The sequence below is a fragment of the Chaetura pelagica genome, unplaced genomic scaffold (genome assembly GCF_000747805.2).
Source record: "Chaetura pelagica isolate M959 unplaced genomic scaffold, ChaPel_1.0 scaffold13, whole genome shotgun sequence".
Lineage (NCBI taxonomy): Eukaryota > Metazoa > Chordata > Aves > Apodiformes > Apodidae > Chaetura > Chaetura pelagica.
In genome coordinates, this window is record NW_009954543.1 from 2,757,553 (window position 1) to 2,779,394 (window position 21,842).

Genomic DNA, 21,842 nt, shown 5'->3' on the forward strand with positions numbered 1-21,842 from the left:
GCTGTTCGGGCCGGTTCGGGAGTCACGGGGAGGAGGAAGCACCGGCGCAGGCAGCGGGACCCGGCGGCATCTTCCGCTCCGCCTGTTGCGCGCCCGAGGCCGCGGGGAGGGTGTTGGGTTTGCCCCAGGGCCGGGCCGGGCCGGGCCGCGGGGGGCCCGGGCTGTGGCGCAGGAGGCCCCTCTGAGCGTCAGGGTGTGGTGTGGGGGTGCCTGGGCACGGGGTGCCCAGAGGGTCCGTGGAGTCTCATCCCTGGAAACACTCAAAAGCCGGCTGGGCACGGACATGGGTGGCCGGCTCCAGGCCGGCTCCAGGCGGCCCTGCTTGAGCAGGGGGGTGAGCCAGGTGGCTTCCAGAGGTCCCTTCCAGCCTCCACTGTGCTGTGCTCGTAAGCTTGTGAGGCAGTGAGGCCGCAGCGCTCAAACCAAGACAGACAGCTTGTCGGTCATCCAGCAAATCCTGAAATCATGTTTTCTCTGTCTTCCATTGTGTGCCGTGAAGCCTGGGTGAGTCCTGGAATTCTGGACAGAATGCTAGAAATAGTTGAACTTGATCATCATAAAAAAACACCTGCGCAGATAATTCAATAAACATTATTTCAGGACAGTGAGAAGACCAGTTATTGTAGGAAGTTTTTGTAATGACACTTCTAAAACAATATGACCTGTTGTTTTTTTTGGGTTTTTTTTTTTTTTTTTTAAGCAGGAATCTTAATCAGCTAAAATGGTTTTGAAGAAGAAGAAGGAAATTCAGGTGGATGCATTCTTTCTTGATCATCAGCAGCTTGAAAAACTTCAGAGTAAGTGGTGTGTTGTGTGTTTTTTTCTGAAGGAATGTGTGTTTTCTTTTTCTGTTAGTAGAATGTGGTTGAGTAGCTACTGAAATTGATCTGTTTGTTTTCTTGTTATATTTCTGACGTTTTTCTTTTGTGGGTTTAGGTGTGTTTGCTCTTCTGTGGTTTGTTTTTATTTTGGAAAGACAACGACTTCTTACTTTGGCAGTTAAAAGAATCCTTTAGAGCACCCTGCCTTTGGTTCAAAACCTCTTTGCTTTGTTTTAACATTGGTGTGAAGGTGCTAGGAGGTTCTGCTTGTGTTCCCACTTGCTGGCCTGAAATTCAGTGCTACTGGAAGTACTAGCCTTAATACGTAGAATAACACTGAATTTCAAAACATCACAGAATGGTTGGGGTTGGAAGGGATCTCTGGAGATCATCTTGAATGTATTTTCCCAGTTTTTGTATTTTCTATAGTTAATTTAACTTAAAGGTACTGTTCAAATGTTCTTCTTTTTTTTTTTTTTTTTTTAAATGACACAAGCTTCCAGTGATCTTTAAAAAAAACAAAACCAACAAAACTAACAAAGACTAATATAAGATTTGCCCACTGAAGTTCTCATGAGGTGCTCTGTGCCTTCTAGTCAGCGCTGGTGAGGCCACACCTGGAATGCTGCATCCAGGTCTGGGCTCTCCAGTACAGGAAAGATGTGGACTCTGGAGAAAGTTAATCAAAGGGCCATTGAGATGATGAAGGGCCTGGAGCATCCCTCCTATGAGGAAGGGCTGAAAGAGCTGGGACTCTTCAGCCTGGTGAAGAGAAGGCTCAGGGGGATCTTATCAGTGTGTAAAAAAAATCTGAATGGAGCATGTAAAGAAGACAGATTCAGGATTTTTTCTGTGTTGAACAGTGGTGGGACTGGAGAATATGGGCACAAACTCTGACACACGAGGTTACCTCTGAACATCTGGAAACACCTTTTTTAATGTGTGGGTGACTGAGCACTGACACTGGTTTCTCAGGGAAGCTGAGGAGTCTCCATCCTTGGAAGCTTTCAAAAGCTGTCTGGCCATGGTCCTGGGGAGCCTGTCCCAGGTGACCCTAATTGTGTGGTGGGGTTGGACCAGATGACCTCCAGAGGCCCCTTCAAACCGCAGCCATGCTATGATTTCATGAATCTAGTCTTCATGCTAAAGATGAGGCCTACAATTACATCACAGTGAAACTTGTAGTTTTTTTCATTTGTTAGAAAAAAAATTGGTGCTAAGTTGTAAGGTGACTTAAGGGTTTGTGGCAGCAGTAGATTTACTGGAACAGCACATGTTCTAAGAATTAAGTTGTTATTTCTGAGTATAAATTCTGTATTGTTTATTCTGCTTATTGTAATTTCTTTCTAAAAAGAGATTCTTCTTCCAAATGCAGGATTTTCAAAGGATGAGGAACAAAACCTGGCATCTTTGCTTCTGCACTGTGCGCAGCTGAGCAATGGCATCCAGCAGATCCAGTGTATTAAACAAGTAAGACTGCCTTGTGAGTTTCAGTTTTGGTAACCCACAGTGTGTCATGGACATGCACCAGGTAGTAGTGTTGTTCTGGTACTTAAATAGCAAGGGCTACAGTTACTGAAAATGCTGAAAGGCAAGTGATAGTTTACTATTTTCTGTGTATTTATTTTCAGTATCAAAGGTGTTCTTGTAATGTTAATTCAATACCTGAAACTCGACAAGCTGTGGTAAAGTGAGGATAGTTTTGCACAATGTACTTGGATGAAGGAGAAATCTGCCTCTAAGTAACGAGGCCATATCCAGAGTTTTTGTTGATCATGTATTCTGTTGATTATAGATTATACCATTGGTAAAGAAGATGGATCAGAACTCCGCCTGTGATCCCATGGTTAAAGCTTGCTTGGATATTTTGGGAGAGATGTATTTTTCACTGGGTGTGAAAAATCCCTTGAAAAAAGTATTAGCAAGGTAAAATACTGAATAATAAGCATTTATTATTATGCTTTTTTTTTTTTTTTAAATGCTCTCCTTACCTGGAAGTCAGTAATTTGTCATGCAGTAGAAATTGCTGAAAAATTGTGATACTAATATGTGAGAATGTACTGTTTTTCTCTCTTGTTTAAATATCTTAATTATAAATAATACAATAGATCACTGCATAAATAACTTCAAAATGAAGTATTATTTTGATCTGTTTAATTACTGGAAAGATAGTGTGTAATTAGCACTTTGAATTTTAAAAGTAAATATTAAAGTAGAAATTTAAAATACTTCTGTTAAATAAAATATCAGCATTGACAATGTGAAGAGAAAGCTGTTTGGAGGAATCATAACTAAACTGTGGGATTTTTATGCCTTTTTTATTGCAATTAATTTTTTTCTGTTGCAAAATTACTGTTACATTTCTTCAGTGAATTTATTACAGCCTTAACATTTTTAATTTCCATTGCTTAGCAGTCTACTTTTCTATGTCTGAAAACATTTGTTGTTCCACTGAGAGAAGCAGGGCTTCCATCCTGTATTTGATTGCATGCCAGAGCTTTACACCCCTTTGAGAGGTTTTCTAGCTTCTCCAAAATTTAAGCAGGTCTGTTTATTTTCAAGCAGAATATGTTTTCATGCAGGAAGCAACATCTGCTATTTTTGGAGTTTTAGCTGTTATTGACTTCAGTCAAGTGGATATTGATAACACCTCAGTGTGAACTAATAGATTGTCCTGTTGCTTTACTGTTGCAGTTCACTAAACAGTCTTCCTGAAGAGTTTATGACATTAGCTGTACAAAGCTTTGTGTGCTGCCTTAGGGAAGAACTGAAAATCACAGATGTGTATTTGTACAGAAAAGTGCTGGACAACCTTGCTTCTTGCATGGAGGACTTCAGCTTAGGTATGATGACACTGAATATGTTGTCTTCTGTTTTCACTTGCTCAGCATGGGTTTGCATGTTGGCGTGGCATGTAATAGTAATGTTTGCATCTTAATCTGTGTAAAATGGATCCTATCAGCTTATATTCACTAGGTAAATGTATTTTCTTTCCTCTAGGTAGAGCAAGTATTAAGAACCTGTTTGAAGAAGGTAAAGTTATATTCATAGTACCATAACTTCCACTGTAGTTTATCAGGGGGAGGGTTGTGTGTGAAGAAGTAACATGAGGTAGGCATAAAGATCTAGCAGATCCGATTTCCTCTTGTTTTATTTTTAATAACTAGTATCCTCACATGATACTTTTTTTGTCAAAGATTTTCCCTGGATTTGCACCTTTAATTTCCAGGGGTCAATCTTTCTTTGTTGAGCAGCTGTAGATACAAATCTGAAAAGGTACCAGTGAGCAATTCTTACAGGGCTGGGAAAGTTGATGCTACTTTATGTGAAGTGTTCTTTGTCCTGTGCCTCATGATGGAGTTTGATGTGGTAACACTTCACTGTTAACAGCCAGTCTTGACTATAGCAAGCTCAAGGCTGCTGTGGCAAGAATTTTGTTTGGCAGTAATTTTGGAGAAGCCTTACCTTTTGGTAATATGGGATAACTTGACGTATTGTGCCTTCAACATGCAGACAATGTTCACAGCTTCCTGTGGACCTTTTATCGCTGCTTTATTTTTAGCTCTTGGTGATGTCAGCTTCTCATTGAGGATCCAGAACTCTCTCAATGCTTCACAGGATTAGGGCAAGGGGGTTGGAAACTCATTTTGTACCATGTTGTCACAAACCAGCTTGAGATTCTGCTTTTGCATTGTGTCGTTGGATCTGCAATGTAATTTGAGTAATTTGCTTATAGAGTGGAAAAAATCACCACTGTTTGCATAACTGTTCATTGTGTCTGGGTGTAATGTGTATGTGTGATTGCTTTGCTGGAATTTTTCTGTTCTGTTTCTCTCTTAAATGAATTTATGCCATAATTATTTCCACTAGTTCTTCAGTTTCTGCAGAAGTCGCTGTTTGACATACAGGAAGAAAACAGGCAAGTGGATTCAATATAAGCTGTATTTTATCTGTTTTTATTTCACTCTTGCAAGATACTTTTGGTATAGTTTGGACTTTCACGGTAGTCATACATTGATGAGAGATGGAGATGTCATTTTAAGATGATACATATTCTAAATAAAAACTGCTGATGAGTTTATTTTGTGGCAATATGATGATACAAGAGAGAAATGAAGGAAAATGAAAGACCATAATATTTAAGACAGTGGTACTGTTAGAGCTACTACTTTTAAGGGAGGCCTTTCAGTTGTGGTTTTGCTATCTGAATTGTGACCGAACATGGCAGTTAATAAATACACTTAGTAAAATTCAGGAAATTTTCCATGAGTGTTTAATTTAGTATTGGTGCTCTGTTTAGTCATCGTTTAATATTTTGACATTTTCCAGCATTGCATTAGGTGAAGCCTCTTTACTGTGGTCTCTCATCATGTACCCAGAGGAGAAAGGTGCTTAAAGGAATGTTTTGTACTTTAAAAGTTTAGATGTTGTCTCTTTTCACGTTAGAAGAAAGTTGAATCATACAAATATACTTTGTGCATGGAGGAACTGCATTGAAAATGAGAAAAGGGCAGCAATGTTATGTTGTTTAAAAAAGTTTCTGGAAAAGCTGGGTTTTGCTCAGGCAGAATCAAATGAGTGAAAGTTTATCACAGGAACCTGCAAAACTGCAGTAGAATTTGTTAACTTAATTTTAAAACACTGACCTTGAGTCATCTTCTTGTTTTCCTGTAGTTATATATCTGGGCAACTCAGAAAATATATTAGTTTCACCATTAACTCTGTCTGAAGTTGGCAGAATGTAGTTTTCTGGGAATGGTGAAGAATAGTTTTAATTTCCTTTCTGTGTGCATGTCTGGGTTGTGTTTTTTTTCACAGAAAGAATAATGGAAATCGTATTGTTCAGACTCAGTTGATGCACGATTTACTGATAGCCATTAAGATTTCAATGATGCTTGTACAGAAATTACAAGAAAATACCCAGGGAAGTCTTTGGAAGCATTGTGAGTCTTTTGTTTGGCAAAGTATGTGTAGTTTACTGAAAAGCTCCACAAACTTCCTAATGGATGGTAAGTTTAGTAACATTCAAACCCAAATATTTTTACTAAGTCAGTCTTGTTGTCTTTGTCATAAACACAACCTGAACATATGAAAACTTAGTGTAGCTTGATTGGAAACTGAACTTCTGAAATTAACAGGAGTGGGAGCAGTAGTAGGTCCGTTGATCAGCTATGATTTGTAGATGATAATTGTGGAGTGTATGGTTTAGCTTGTCCTACTATAAAAAAACAAGGTTAATGCTATTCCTAGTAATTCAGAAACTAAGAGAATTACATTTGAGACTCACTGAAAGTCTATTCCTACCCAAAATTAATATAAGAGTATGAATTGCACTGTCAGAAGTATTTATTGGTCCACTATAGCTACTTGAGTTTACTTCTTACACAGGTATTTTTGTACAGTAGAATTTAATATAAATGACAGTAGGCTCTGCCAAAGTCCTCCTTGTTTTATTGGGCAGTTCTGTATTTTCTATCTGTTAAAATATTTTAATAGTTTCCTATTACACTAGAGTATAAATTCATTAATACTTTCTGTGCAGGTGGACACTACAAATTTGTGCTTATACAACTGCAAGTAGCCTAGGAAAATTCAATACCAGCTTTATGATTTTGATATATAGTTCTAGCACACGTTTGCTGTGGTCTAATGTAAAATAACTTTCTCTTCTGTCTAGCAACTCTGCTGCAAACTGTTCAGACTACCTCAGGACTGGCTGTTATTCTGTTTACTAAAGCTATGTATGAGCCTGTTGAAGAATTGCCTTCCATGGTAAGTGTATTTCTTTGTTAAAAACTGGGAAATGCCCCTGTGTTGTTAATCAGTTGTACCAGTGTTGTTCAGAGGCTTGGCTGATACGGCTAGCAGGACTTCCCAACCTCTGTATCAGTCTTTTGTTGGAGTTTAAATCCTGTGTTCTCTCCTTGCTGTATGAAATAACACAGCTAGGGTTTTGAATTTGAGAAAAACAATATACAAGAAATTTATTGTAACTCTTCAGTTCTTTTAAGTTTCTTATTGTGCAAAAAACAACTTTTCTTCTGTGCTGAGATACTGTAATGGGTGTTATCATCTGTTATTCCAGATCAGTGACTTGCTTCTTGCGTCAGTGAAACAGGCAGCCATGCCAGTGTGGTTTGTGAGTAACTGTGGGACTCTGTGTACAGAAGAACTCCCTGACTCAGTCCGTCTCTTTCTTTGCCATGGAGCACTGGCTATGCTGGAATGGAAGGATGGCAGCATGGGTGAAAAAGGAGAGAAACTATTACTAGATATTGCATCAGTCTTGTTGTCTTTGAGTTCAGAGTAAGCCTGTCTTTTGATTTGTGTTTCATGTTTGGGAGGAGGGTGCTGATCTTCTTGCTTGTATTTTTGCACAGCTTATGTGGTCCTGGTGAAGTATCTCTGTGATGTTTTCAGTGTAATGATGCTTGTTTCTGCCACAGACCTTGTAATCTTTTTAATATATTCAGAATTACTCTGAGATTCAAAAATACACTGTCTTAATATTGCATAAATAGTTCTAAGTTGCAATTTTTTCTTGCATGCTGTTTTTCCCACATGATTGGGATTAGTTTACCAACTACCTAAAGGCAAGGTGTGGCAGAATCAGCTGGTAGGTAGACAGATAAACTTGAGTTTCAGGACATCGCTTCCTATGCTTTTAAAAGTGCACAAGAAAACAAAGTGTGCCAATGAGTGGAATACTTGATGCAGGATGAGTTTAAATATTTTTTCTGGTTGCAGGCATTTACTGCTTGCATCTAATGGACTACCAGTGCTACTGGATAGGAGATTAAAGCACATATGCAGTTCAGCCTTCCTTCCTGCTTTGGTGGTCAATGTTGTGATTTTGTTTTTATACATGGTACTCAGTTTTACTTCTGCTTGTATTCCCATATTCTCAAGAATTGTGCAATGACAATGCTGCTGAAATATTAGCATGTGGATACAAATTTTCATTTTTGTTTTTAAAATAGCAAGTGTAGCGGCTTGTCAGGGTTCTTTTCCCCATATTGAGGGTTTTAGCAGTGATGAGTTAACAGCATGTCAGGGAACTAAGCATACTCTTTTGCACCATCCAGTTAATCTCCTCCTTTTTGTGTTAGTTTACTCTCTTGAATTAATGCTTATTGTCTCCTTAGCTGTTTTGTTTTAATGACAGGTGAGGTAAATTAATATGATGAGTAATTATTTTGAAATAAAAAGAAAATATTTCAAAAAACCTGACAAATGCAAAAGAACTTCTCTGTTTCTTCTCTTTGAAAGGTTAAAAGAATCCAGTATGGCCACATCTTTGTCTAGAATCCTTACTATTTGGACTACTTCAGCACTTGCTACCCTTGCTTCAGGCTCCCCAGATCTAAAAATGAAACTTAATGGGAACTCAGATGTAATTGGGAAGCTGCTGGAATACATTTATACACACTGGGAACACCCCCTGGACGCTGTTAGACACCAAACCAAATTGATTTTCAGGAATCTTCTACAGATACACCGAAGCACCATTACTGGATCCAATGAAAAATCAGACCCATTCTTTGCAAGGTTGATAAAGCGTTTACTAAGCTTGGAATGGCACGTGAAAGGGAAATACGCTTCTCTTGCCTGTCTTGTGGAGTGTGTGGGCACTGAAAGTATACTACAGTTGGATAGAACAATTCCAGTACAAATCTTGGATGTGATGAATGATCAGTCTCTTGCACCCTATGCTAGCGATCTTTTGGAAACCATGTTTACAAATCACAAAGCCCATTTTGCTTTGAGATTTCAAGAAAGCACCTGGATTGACCAGTGGCATGACATCTGGGTTTCTCCTCTTCTAGTAATACTGTGTGAAGGGAACAATGACCAAACTACTTATATAATAGATTACTATTTACCAAAATTGCTCAAATGTAGCCCTGACAGTCTAAGCTACATGATTAGAATTCTTCAGGTTTCTGCAGATGCTAATCTAGGTAAGAGAATACATGTAATATTTGTAATTATTAATATCTTGGGCTTTTTTAAAATCTCAGGAATGTGATTTCTGATTTAGTATTATTGTTAGAATTAATTTGGGAGAAAAATTCTGTATGATTACTGTTGCTGTTAGTATTTCAAGGTGGAATTCATGATAATCATGTATGTTTGCATGCCATGAGCAAAATAACTAGTATTTTAACTGTAAGTCCCATACAGTTCTCTTTACATGCTTTGTTACATATCAGTATGTTTTTCTACTCTACACAGGCATGTCCAGTAACAGGGCTTTACAGATTTGTTTTTTGTTTCAAATTATGTGGATATGAGATTTATGATTCTCATGTAGTTTTTGACACAATTTATTTGTGAGTCCTCACAAGGTCATTTTTTTCACAGGACATGTTCAAGATTAAGCCTTTTGGGGCACCCAGCAGTTTAGAACTAGTTTCATCTGTGACAGGCACTTTTGAGGTTTTTGGGGTAAAATTTAGAAGAGGGGAAGCAGTCGTGTGTTGGAAGCATCAGGAGTTTCTGGCAAGCATCACAATGAATGCATTGTCTGTGTTAATCAAACTGTAATTAGTGCTGGTTTAATTTTTTTTTAGGCACTGGCAGTACTAGAGGAGCTCTTGGAGCATTGATGGCATGCCTGAGAACAGCCAGGGCTCACGGACACCTGGAGCTTGCAAGTATCATGGGCAATGGTCTTGTCTCCACTGAACGTATAAAACAGGGTCTAGTTCATCAACACAATCAGGTAAATGGACAACTTGTTTTGTGTGTCTTTTAAATTAGAAGAATTGCTCAGATCCTAGATACTGTGTCAGCATTGTTTTAAAGCAAAATTATCATCACAGGTCCCTGTAACTTTTTCATAATTAACATCTTAATATCTTTCAGGTTTGCATTGACGCTTTAGGTTTACTTTGTGAAACCCATCGTAGCACAGAAATCGTTTCTGTGGAAGAAATGCAACTAATTCAGTTTTTTATGATGTACAACTTGAACAGCCAGTCTCCTGCAGTAAGGCAACAGATAGTTTCTTTACTGAGAAAGGTAATTTCAAACTATAAACAAAATCTGATGTGCCTGTTATATTAGTTACATAGTGTTTAAAAAAAAAATTCTGGAGTTACTCATCGGAAAGAGTACCCAACTGAATGGTGGTAACTCATTGCAGGCAGGAATGGCTAAAACAAAAAATTAAATGGTAGGCACAGTGACATGATCATGAATGGCAGGGAGCGTTACTTAACCTGTCAGCGGATACATACTTTACCAATTGTAAAGCAGTGTGCTGTAGAGTAAGCAGTGAACCTAGTGTTGCCTTTGTTCTGGACAAAGAGTGTGTTTGTGTAGACTTACTGGACCTCAGGCAAATCCACAGTCACTCGATCAGCCTCAGCAACCTGACTTGGAATAATAGGTAGAGGAAGATTAAGGGAGCAGTGTGACACATGGCTGTGCTGCTGTGGTCTGGAGGGATCGAGTGTGTCAACATTGTGGAAGTCACTAAGGTCACAGTTACATGTAGATCATGGTAGAAGGATATGGATAAAATGAGGAAACCATGTATGTTTTGGGAGATGTTAAGGTCAAAAGAAAGCAGTGTGGAGGGAGAACACAATACATCTGAGACAGAGGGGAAAATTAGGGAATTGGTTTGGCAGAAACAAAAGAGAAGTCCCTCTCTCTACAGTCTTGCCTCATGCAGGCTGCAGAATATAAGATGAAAAATTGTGTTAGAGAGAGTGTAATAAGAAAATAACACTAGTGTGTAATAAAAGAGCTAGGGGAAGTACTCCTGAGATGTCAAACTCTGTAAGAGACACTGAAGCTGTTAGAATTAGATGCATCAACTGAGCTTTTTAAATAGAGGAATGTAGGTTCCGCAGAAAATGGGGAGGTGGAAGGAGGACACTAGGCATGAATTCAAGGAGGAAGATACAAGAAGGTGTTGAAGGGAGTGGAAAAAGCTTGGTCATGGAAATGGGGGGCAAAAAAAGTGTTTTGGAGTGGAGAGAGAAGGATCTGTTCTGTTTTATGCTGTATGCAAGCTTTTTGAAAATTAGAAGCAATATGATTTGGAAAATAAGCTGAAAAATCTCCTTTTCCTTATTTAACTGCCAATGATTCTTGCCTTACCTGTGTTTTCCTTTTGCTTTAAAAGTTATTTTGTAGGATACAAGAAAGTTCCCAGGTGCTTTACAAATTGGAACAAAATAAAACCAAGCAAGAGGTGCTTGAAAACTCAACTGAAAGACATCCTCTGGGGATTTTGCAGCAATATAAAGTAAGTTAGACTGCTAGAGATACACTGGAGATATATAATAGGTGGGGATAGCATTTCTGAAAGATACTTCATTGTTCTTGACAACATCTCTGGGTAAGTTGGGCTGTATCTGTGTTAGGAAATAAGGCAGTGCAGAAGGAAGAAATCTGTAAAGCAAAGCAATGCTGAGGACCTTGTCCACTCTCTATGCACTTAAGCAGGTTAATTTTGACTAAATGTACTGTTGTCTCATGAACTGACTTCATAAATATTTGGAGCGTATCTTTAAGGTTAATTTTGTGCAAAGCAATAAAGGTTATTTTCTGAGGGATTGTTCCACCATGTGAACTGAAACAGCAGTAAGTGGGGAGTGCCTAGAGGTGTACCCCCTTTCCATGCTAAATTTTTCAGGTAAATGTCCTCTTGGATGCTGGTGATTTAGTAGCAAGCTTTAAATGACTTACGTTGCTCGGACTTGAATCATAGAATGCTTTGGGTTGGAAGGGGCCTTAAAGATCATGTACTTCCAACCCCCCTGCATGGGCAGGGATGCTTTCCACTAGATCAGGTTGCTCAAAGCCACATCCATCCTGGCCTTGAACACTTTCAGGGATAGAGGATATGCAGCTTCTCAGGGCAACCTTTTCTAGTGTCTCACCAGCCTCATAATGAAGAATTTCTTCATGATGTCTAGCCTAAGTCTACCCTCTTCCAATTTAAAGCCATTCCCCTTCATCCTATTGCCACATGCCCTTGTAAAAAGCCCCTCCCCAGCTTTTCTGCAGGCCTCCTTCAGGTACTGGAAGTCTGTTATAAGGTTGCCCTGAAGCCTTCTCTTCTCCAGGCTGAACAACCTCAACTATTTCAGCCTGTCTTCATAGCAGAGGCTCTCTAGCCCTCTGAACATAGAGATCTGTTGAACTTCAGGCTTTTTCTGGCTGTTCAGAATGATCAGTGAGAAACTGAATGACAGAGCTTCAGCATGAAGACTTACATATGAACATCTCTTTTATATTTGTTGTTTTTTTCCTGTGTGGAGGCTCACATAATCAGTTTCTTTGTGTTAACTCTTTCTTGTCATGTGTTCTTGTTAACTAATTTTCAAGGTTTTGATACAATAGGCCATCTTTTTGTGGGAGTGGGGAAGGGAAACTTTTTTTTTTAAAAAGGAACAAACAATTGACCAGCCTTTAGAGTACTCTAGGAAACAGGAAATTTGTCAGTATGACAAAGGTAGGCCTCCCATTCTTCGAAAATTTACTGTAAGGTCATAATTTTTTTGAGTAACTTGAAGTAGACTGTTCTGAATTCAGCTACATATACTTCTGTTTGTAGGGCAGCAAGTAAACTGTCTTAATCTTTTTCTTCTGATTTTCAGGATTTCCTGTCATCTGTATGTGATAGACTTTTTGAGGCACTGTTTCCTGGTTCATCACACCCAACCAGATTTTCTGCACTAACTATTTTAGGATCAGTAGCAGAAATATTTTCTTTTTCAAAAGGTGAGATCCCTAACTTACAGGCTGTAGGAACGGGACATATCCTTTATGCCTTCCAGTCAATTTGGTAGTTTGTAATTTCTATGGCATTTCTTGTGTTACTTTCATCTTACTTGAAGGGAGCAAAGTAAGTTTTATTGGAGAATGGAATCTTGAAGTAAATGCCAATATTTATGGTCTGTTGATTATCTTCCACAAATTGGGATTTTCTTGCATAACTTGTTTTTAGCAAGCCTTTTCAAAGATTTTTTGTTACTATGAAGAAAACTTATGGACAAGGTTCAATGTATTTGATAACTTTGCCCCATTTTCCTCTTCCAACATCTTGATAATATGTAATTTAAAGCATTGAGACCATAAAAACTCTTGATTGGAAAGGCTCACACATCTTAATTATATTGTTATACTAAATAATGGACAATTTAGTTAGTTTATGATGTTGTGCTGCTGCTATTTTCTTCAGGAGAACTTTCTTCACAATGTCATGACAACCCCAATTCAGAAAGTGCTAGCTAGAATCTTGGAGTATTGATAGTCTTGCTAAATCTTGTCTCTGAATCATAGGGTCAACATGAAAATATTTTGTCAGTCTTGACTTGTAACTTCTGTTTTTGAAAGAAATGAGACTTAAGATAAAAGCTGATTTTGAGATGTAACAAAATAAGCATTCTTGGTAGATCTTTCCTCAACTCCTGTTAAATCATGAACATGTTAAATTTTATTATGAGTTTGTGTTATATTGTGCTGCATTTTTAAGAGAAATTACATATAATTATTAATAGGAATATAATAATATGTAATAATATATTCAAATAATATATCTTATTTTATATATATATAAATATATAAAATTATTAATATAAAAATGTATTGAGAGCTGTTTAGGTTTAGGATTTTGGAAGTCAGACATTACTTCTAGAAAGAAAGTTTAGCTGCTGTTGTGTTCTGTGCTGGAATATGTTGCTCTTGTTTACGTCTAAAAATTTCTGGCTTCTTTACAGCATTAGGTTAGTTGCCAGAAGTCATAACTCCTTTAAATCTAAATGCAAAGCAAAAAAATTGTTATGGTATCCATTTTAGAAGATTATTCTGATGACAAAAAGGACCCCAAAAACTAAACCCCAAAAGACACTGAATTTTTAAAACTTTTTTGAGAGGAATTATTTTCTAATATTACATACTTCACAGAAAAAGACTTCTTAAGCAAAGCTAAACATTTTCAATACTGAATTTAATGTGACTAAATAGGATTCTGGTTTTGGCAGTAAGTTACTTTCTGTATTACTGAGAGTAATTTTTTTGATATTGTAGCTTTTTTCAACAGTGATCGTGGCATTTAAGATCTATTAAGAGAAGTTAGTAATATTAAAATAACGCTTCAGCTAAAATTTTAATTTAATGCTTGTTTTAGTATAGCTAAACAAAATGTGAATGCAATGCTTATTCTGGAAAGAATGACAGAAAACTATGTAAAGCATTTATTCCTTTGAACAGGCCAAGCACAAGTTTTTCAGTTGGATCAGGTGATGGATTCTACTCGTATCCAGACTTTGATCCAGTGTCTTGCCAGTACTTTTGAGGAAGTAAAAGTTCTGGCATTTGGGCTTTTGATGAAACTATGTGATGTTGCATTTAATTTACAGGTATGTAATTAAAAATAGTTTAAGAGGAGTAATTTTGTGAAAGATGAATGTTGTTTATTATACCACGTACTTGGTTTAGGTACAAAGCATAGTTCCTGAAAATTGAAAATTGGTCCAAGTTGCTGGCAGTAGTGTTCATCACTTACATCTTCTATGTATTTTTACACAACTTCTGCCCCTGCCTCAGGAGGCTTGTTTCACTAGTGGATGGAGGAGTTTGGGAAGTTCATTGGTTATGACTGTGAACTATCAGAGAAGCAGTTAATGCAAGCTCCTTGCTTAGCTGTGACTTTGCCTAGTAAATGATTGAGGCATTTTGAGACCTGTTACTCCTGTGTTTGAAGAAATACAGCTCTGTGTTTCTTTTCCTTTCTGAATGGTCTGAGATTTAATTATCTAATTGTCTTCTTTGTTTTCTCCCAAATTTTGGCCTTAGACTCAATACTGATTTTTCTGTTTGTTACCTCGTTAAAAAATACTTTAAAATTTATAAGTATGACGACTTGCTGATAAACTATGCTTCTTTGTGATGCCCATTAACAGATAAAGCACAGGATTTTGAAAAAACCCCAACAACCCAAAGAACAGTGTCTTCCTGTGAAGTGCAGTGTGTTTAAATACTTGTTTATAAATTACTGTCCCCACCCTCAGTGTGTATGTAACTGTATCTTTGCTCATACATGCTCATGCATGTTTTATGTGTAAGATGGTCAGTGTACAAAATAAGTGCCAGCAGGCTTATTGAAAAAAAGTTCTTAGATTTCAGGATGCTAGGAAGCTTAATTAAATCAATATGGAAGCTTGATAAAATAAGAAATATTGTTGTGATTTGTTTATTTTCAGGATTCTGCAGATCTAGCTCTCCTATTCCAAGCAGCAATGGATCTCAGCACAAGTACCAAACCATATGATTGTGTCACGGCTTCATATTTGTTAAACTTTTTAATACATCATAAAGGACTACAGCATATTTGTTTAGAAAAATGGGTTGAGCATAACCTTCAGATAGATGAAAACACATCAGTAAGTACGGTGGAGAAGAACACTTTAGCAGGTAAGCTTTTGGGGAAATGAAATCCCAAGTTTTTATATTTATTTGGAACCTTATTGCTTTTCCTTAAGACTTTTGGTAGGAGGCATAATGAGTCAAGAAATGCTTAATTTCTAACAGGATTTTCAGTGCCTTCTGTTTTGCTGTTAAGAAGCCAGATGCCTTAGTAAGATCTTAATCTAGTGCTGTTCATGTTGAGGCTATCGAATGTTCTTAGAAGATGGCTTTTGTTATTACTATCAGAGTGAAAGTGACATTGAAATCCTGGTAGCAAGCCTGATGAATCTGTGCACATGAAATAGAGGAAGGGAACCTTTGCTTTCTCTAAGAGCTCGCTCACCCACAGTGAAAGCTGCTGTAGTTGGTCTGTGTCATGTTTCAGTACTTGATATTTGCAGTGCAGCCTGTTGAAGCCATTTTTTTGAGTGCTTTGCAGTCCTGCACGTACATTTCTACAATAATTAGGCTTTGTTCACATGTGGAATGTTTTTCTTTGGTTTAGTGCCTCTGGGTGAAAGCTGAGAGGTTCTAGATCTGGCGGAACTGGCACATTCATTAAACAGATTTCCTTCACCTTTTGTAATTTCCAATAAAGCTAATCCTTTAAAATTTATTATTTGTAATAAAGCATTTGATCTAATTTGTAGTAAACTCACTATTGTATACTTTTCTTTTTGTGCCGTTATTGGCTACTCTGCAGATGCCCATTAATACTTTTTTCATATGCAGTGAAAAGACATATTTGTGGTTACTCTAAGTGAAGCAAATGCAGGGGTAATCCCATGTCTCATTGTTAGAAGATATCCCCTGTTATAAGTTATCTGTAGTTTGTTCCTTAGTTCCTTTGTAACTCATTCTGATTCTGACACTGAGATGCTGCACATGCATCCTTGAAGATCGGGCAGGTTTTTTAGCAGCTAATGTAAACTGCAAATACTTAACCATAAACTTCTGATCCTTAGTTTTCTGCTGAACTGTTTGTTGTACTAACCTGACTAAGGGTGAAACCTGAGTTTTTTCAGTATGTGGTAGGTAACTTCTGACTTCATCATGAGCTGTGGGATTGTCCCTGAGCATAGGATCTGGGCTGTGCTTTTCAGTTTGGTTGTGGTAGACAGAGTAAACTGACTGTAACAAATATTGCTGGAGTTCAGGTAACTGAAAATCAACAGTAACCTTTATCTAAATGACAAAAGTGTCAAAAGTGGAAGCAAGGAAGCTTCTGTGCGTTTTCCATTTAATTGTTGTGTAAACAGGCTTTATTCCTATTTCTTTAAAGTAGATTTTTTTCTTAGAAAATATAATGTGTATGCATTTATAGTGCAAATCTGTACTTTTTGAAATTGTAGTTATCAAGCTTTTGTTGGTGAATGTTGAAGAAGAAATACTTCAAGCTAGGAAGTCTCTTCTTCAAGCAGCAGCATCATTCCCAATGTATGGGAGAGTACATTGTATAACTGGGGCTTTGCAGCAATTACCTTTTAAGTAAGTAAAACATACTGCTACATAGTAAGTTGAATTCTGTGTTTAAGCATAGTAGAAGAACATAAGCTCAGAGGAACATAAAAGCATGCAGTGTTATTTGTAATGAAATCCAGTATGTGTGGCTTTTAGGACTCTTACTGCCTGCTGCACTGTTTAGCTAGATGTTGGATACTTTGTATTAAACTGAGAACTTTTCAAACTGCACCTTTTTTATAGTTTCCATAAATACTGTTGTGGAAGTGTTAATAATTTTAGTTCTTCCTTTTAAATACAAAATAATTCTTAATCCCTGTTGTGTTGGGGCTTTTTGTGATTTTTTTACTTTTTTTTTTTTTTAAAGTAACTTGACATTGATAGCTGAATGGAAGGAAATGGTGACCAGGCTCATTCTGATGTCATACAAGCTCTCTGCTGTAGTATCACCAGTAGTGCAGAGCTCCTCTCCAGAGGGCCTTATTCCAATGGATAGTGATTCAGGTAAACAAAGAAACAAACAACCCTCCCCCCCCCCAATTATGTTAAAATCTGAAACTCCTGAAGTTGTCTTACAGTGATTCAAAACTAGAGTTATCACCCCTCCCTTTCAATTTCTCATTTTATGTCATAATCTAAAACTACTTTTTCAACTTTTGATAGGTAGTTCTGATAGTTGTCTGACTTCAGCACTAAAAACCTCACATTTGCAGATTGTGTTACATCTGTTTGAGAACAGATGACTGTGAAGTCCAGTTTTCTTTCTTCCTTAATCCTCATAATCACCGTAGTTTTATTTGGTGTTTAGTGCTAATAACTTTATTTTGTACTTATATACCCAAAATTAATTACACTTGCATAAAGAATGGGAAGTAAAACCAAAACTGTTTTAAATATTTCTCTTGTTAAATGTGTAGAAAGTACAGGTCGTCTGCAGATGATTCTGAGTGAAGTACAACCACAGGACACAAATGATTATTTTATTCAAGCAAAAATTTTGAAAGAACACTGCAAAGTAGAGTCTGAGAAGCTGGATGACCACAGGCCAATGGAAAATATGTGCTCAGAAATAAGAGGTAAATCCAATGCTGTATTAGTAATTAAATCAAGATATTATTCATAGAGCAGACACTTTAAGTGGGTGATCAAAATTGGAAGTTATATATAAAATATAACTTGCTTTGTATAGTGTTTCAGACCTTCAATAAATCTGTCAGAGGCCAGTTATTTGTGGGAATGATTTTGAAGACTAATTCACTGCATTTCTGGAAGATTGTGGTAAATCTCTCCTAAGAGCACAAATAGAAAATGAGTTGTTTTGACATTGGGCTAGACTCTATTACCTTAGCTGCTCTGGCCAGGTAATTTTTAGCACCTTTTCCGTCAAGCAATGCTTGTAATGTGTTTCTTGTTGAAAGGCATTAGTGTGATTTCCTTCTCCAGTGGAGAGAGGAATAGATAAGAGGAGTGGGGAATATGTTCATGCAATAAAACATGTTACATGAAATATGTAAGCAGGAGCTTCTGTTTCAGAGATTGCAGTGGTAAAATGTTAAGATAGTATTTGTCTGCTTTAATAAATAGCAACTAGAAATTGAGCCTTATGGAGATAAAGAAATTGTAAATTTTGGTGTATTTAGTGTATGGAAGCATAAATTTATAGAAAATCTGTGCATTTTTAAATTTAATAGTTTATGCAAGCTTTTGAATTCTTAAATATTGTATATAACTTCCTTTCCTCCCATATTTTTCCTATGTTTAAAATACTTTTGGGCCATATGTTTTGTTTCATGAAAAGTCTGTAAAAATGCTTTGAAGTGACACAGTGGCCACCAGATGGGGATGTTGTATTAAAAACTATATGCATTTGCTAGGCCTTTTCCAGTGAGAGCACCTTGGTTAAAAACCAAGGAAAATACAGTGGGTGATGGATTGATGATTGGCATGGAGTTTGTTGCAGTGTGGCTCCAAAGTTCTAGGTGTTTGTGTAGTTCAGTGTGCAGGTGAATGCTGAGTGTGGCCAAAAAAGTTTAAAATGCCAGTTTCTTGCTGAGATGGTATACTGCTGCCTTTTCCAAGGAGAATGAAGTGAAGTGAGTGTTGAGGAGTGGAAACAATTAGAGTAATCAGAACTGAATTACCTTTTGTGTTAACAAATTTAGAATTTTTTTCATAGTTAATTCTGTTTTGTAATTAGATAAGGCTAAATGAAGTTTAAATTGGAAGTCTGTGTCTGAGAACCTGGAGTCACACTATGACATTTCTTGTTTTTGATTGTTAAGGTAAAGAAAGGCAAACATGTGATGTCACAGCCCAAATGGTTCTTGTCTGTTGCTGGAGAAGCATGAAGGAAGTATCTCTGCTCTTAGGAACACTGTGTAAACTTTTGCCTTCGCAGGCTGCATCTGAACCTTCAGATGGGCTAATTACTGTAGAACAGGTAGGGAAGTACTTTTTATTATAAAATCTTCACTTTCTTCGGGGGGAGGGAAGGCAGTTTGCTGAAAACCTTTTTGCTTAAATCTACATTGAGTATGGGAAAACTGTTTTTATTGCCATGTTCTCATGGTTTTCTTGTTTTATCATACTTGGTTAACAGTCTACTTTTTCATAAAGAGACAAGGCATTGCCATAGTAACAGATAAGTGAAGAAATTATTATACATGGCTAAGAAACACGAGAAATACCTATTTGAATTGTATTGGGTTATTTAGAAGATGTATCCTTCATTAAGGGTTACCAATACCAATTTTGCTTAAAGTTTTGCTTGAACTTCTTAATCAGTAATTGTGAAAGTTAAACATGCTGACTAGTCATCTTATGTGTGATATTGAACTATGACTAATTTGTAAGTAATATGACTGTCTTTCCTGCAATTTTTTTATTTAAGAGATCAGAAATGCTAATATGCCATCTGGGTCTCCAGTAGAATATTGAGTACCATATTTAGAATAAATTAGATTACCACAGGCATTTATTTGGGAAATATTTTGTGTTTATTACATTTCTGGGTTTAATTGATGACCTTTTCATTTCCATATGGTTTCAACAAAACCAGTCTCTACATGGAAGATGTATGCAAGACATACTACTTTTTAGTATCGTTTTCTTAGGAAAAAGCATGGGCATTTTCTCTGCACTTTTTATAACTGCCATTACCCTATTGTACCTAAAAAAAGAAGAAGAAAAAAAAAAGATGTAATCATAATTAACTAGAAATGTCAATACCAGAACTGCTGTGGCTTCAGACTTTTAATAAATGCTTTTCAGTGTTGAAAAGGCTTTTGGTATGTTACACATGTAGAGCTTTCCTTTGAAGTTGTTCATCTTTTTCTTTATTCTGTAAGTATTAAAAAAAATTTAAGAATATAGAGGGGTTGTCTGTTGAGAGAAACCTTGATCATATTATCCTGAGTCAGAGCTAAGTAGTCATTGAGACAAATTTGGTAGCACGACTTTGTTATCCTGTTGAAGATCCTTCTTCATCTTGTACCTTGCTTCATGTCTAGGTCAGTAACTGTTAAATAGTACCTTTTATGGGATCAGTGTTATTGTCACACTTTATTCACATAAAGGATTATAATGATTGTTGAATTTGCACATAGTCTTTTGAGTATTTTCCCCTTTTTTTAATTGGGCATGCAAATGAAAGAGAATGTCTTTCAGTGGTGGTCCACATTAAGAAGTGGCACAGCAGAACTGTTTCTTTGTAGGAAATGGTGATAGCCTGCTGCTTATGACATGAATTCCTGATTCCTCTTTGTAGGAGTTATTGTTGTCTATTGTGGTGTGTAGTACCTATGTAGAAGAAATTGGCAGAGGGGCAGCTCTTGTTTGATGTTCTTTGTTCGTTTATTTGTTTGGTTACTAGAAGTTTGGATGACATCACATTTATGCTTTCCTTGTCTTTTAAATAAAAGACTGGGTTAGCATGGCATTTGAATGCCGTGGTGCTCACTGACACATAACATCTTCAGCTCCTTGGTGCAGAGATACATGTCTAGGGAAGTCTCAAAATTCTGTACTTGAATTGGTAGTCTTCAAAGTCTGAGCCATTTTGTGATGGGTGCTTTGCCTTTTAAAGTAGACATAGGAAGTGCCTAGTATATCTGAAGAAATCTATCTGTTAAAATAGATATTCTGCCTTTCATTTTCCATCTGACTCAGGAAATCCAGAGCTGGCATGCTCAAGGCTTTGCCTGGTAAGACCATCAACGCAAACAGTATCATGTCCTAGTAACGACCATGTAGTCAACAAAATGATACCTAACGAAGGCAGCAAGTATGGTCCCATAAATTGCTGATTGTTTCATTAGTAAGACTTAACCTGTATTCTGTTGTTCTCTGTTGTTCCATTTGAGAGAAAGATAGATGTTTAGAAATCACGGAAGCACCTGAGAAGGTTCTGGTAGGAAATGGAGCCCACAGTGCAAAAAAGAAGTTAGAATCATTAGCTCATCTGAAGTGCATCTATACCAATGCACCCAGTATGAGCAACAAACGGGGAACTTGAAGCCATGATGCACCAGGAAAACTATGACATAGTGGCTGGGTCAGAAACGTGGTGGGATGCATCACATGACTGGAGTGCCACAATCAATGGCTACAAACTCTTCAGGAGGAATAGAAAGGAAAGGAGAGGGGGTGGAATGGCCCTGTATGTTAGAGAATACTATGAGAGCTTGGAAATCAAGTATAGTCACAATGAGGTTGAGAGTGTTTGGATTAGGTTAAGGGCCAGTAAAGCTGATATTGCTGTGGGAGGCTGCTCTAGACCTCCCAACCAAAGCAGTGAGGTGGATGAAGCTTTCTATAAGCAGTTGGGAGAAATCTCCCAGTCAGTTGCCATTGTTCCTATGGGGAACTTGAACCTCCCAGACATCTGCTGGGAATATAACACATTCTAAGAGGTTCCTGGAATGTGTGGAAGATAAGTTCCTCACACAGCTGATAAGTGAGCTGACCAGGGAAGGTGCCCTCCTGGACCTGCTTCTGGTGAACAGGGGAAGTAAAAGTTGGGAGGCCATCTAGAGCACAGTGATCATGGGATGATTGAGTTTTTGATCCTTGGAGAAACAAGGAGAGAGGTTAGTAAAACTGCCACCTTAGACTTCTGGAGGGCAAACTTTG

At 37.4% G+C, this 21,842-nt stretch overlaps 1 protein-coding gene across 1 annotated transcript in view; it reads left to right on the forward strand.

Annotated features, from left to right (window-relative positions):
- Positions 1-721: 721 nt before the first annotated feature.
- The window catches only part of THADA (thyroid adenoma associated), a 178,090-nt gene continuing 156,969 nt past the window's right edge, over positions 722-21,842 (forward strand). The window contains exons 1-20 of the mRNA XM_010004965.1: positions 722-797; positions 2,197-2,291; positions 2,617-2,747; positions 3,516-3,664; positions 3,822-3,854; positions 4,692-4,744; positions 5,644-5,830; positions 6,499-6,593; positions 6,907-7,127; positions 8,091-8,782; positions 9,395-9,546; positions 9,690-9,845; positions 10,960-11,082; positions 12,440-12,563; positions 14,055-14,203; positions 15,047-15,257; positions 16,604-16,739; positions 17,080-17,216; positions 17,630-17,788; positions 18,995-19,152. Of these exons, the coding sequence (XP_010003267.1) occupies positions 722-797; positions 2,197-2,291; positions 2,617-2,747; positions 3,516-3,664; positions 3,822-3,854; positions 4,692-4,744; positions 5,644-5,830; positions 6,499-6,593; positions 6,907-7,127; positions 8,091-8,782; positions 9,395-9,546; positions 9,690-9,845; positions 10,960-11,082; positions 12,440-12,563; positions 14,055-14,203; positions 15,047-15,257; positions 16,604-16,739; positions 17,080-17,216; positions 17,630-17,788; positions 18,995-19,152 (3,237 nt within the window). The remainder of the gene's footprint in view (positions 798-2,196; positions 2,292-2,616; positions 2,748-3,515; positions 3,665-3,821; positions 3,855-4,691; positions 4,745-5,643; positions 5,831-6,498; positions 6,594-6,906; positions 7,128-8,090; positions 8,783-9,394; positions 9,547-9,689; positions 9,846-10,959; positions 11,083-12,439; positions 12,564-14,054; positions 14,204-15,046; positions 15,258-16,603; positions 16,740-17,079; positions 17,217-17,629; positions 17,789-18,994; positions 19,153-21,842) is intronic.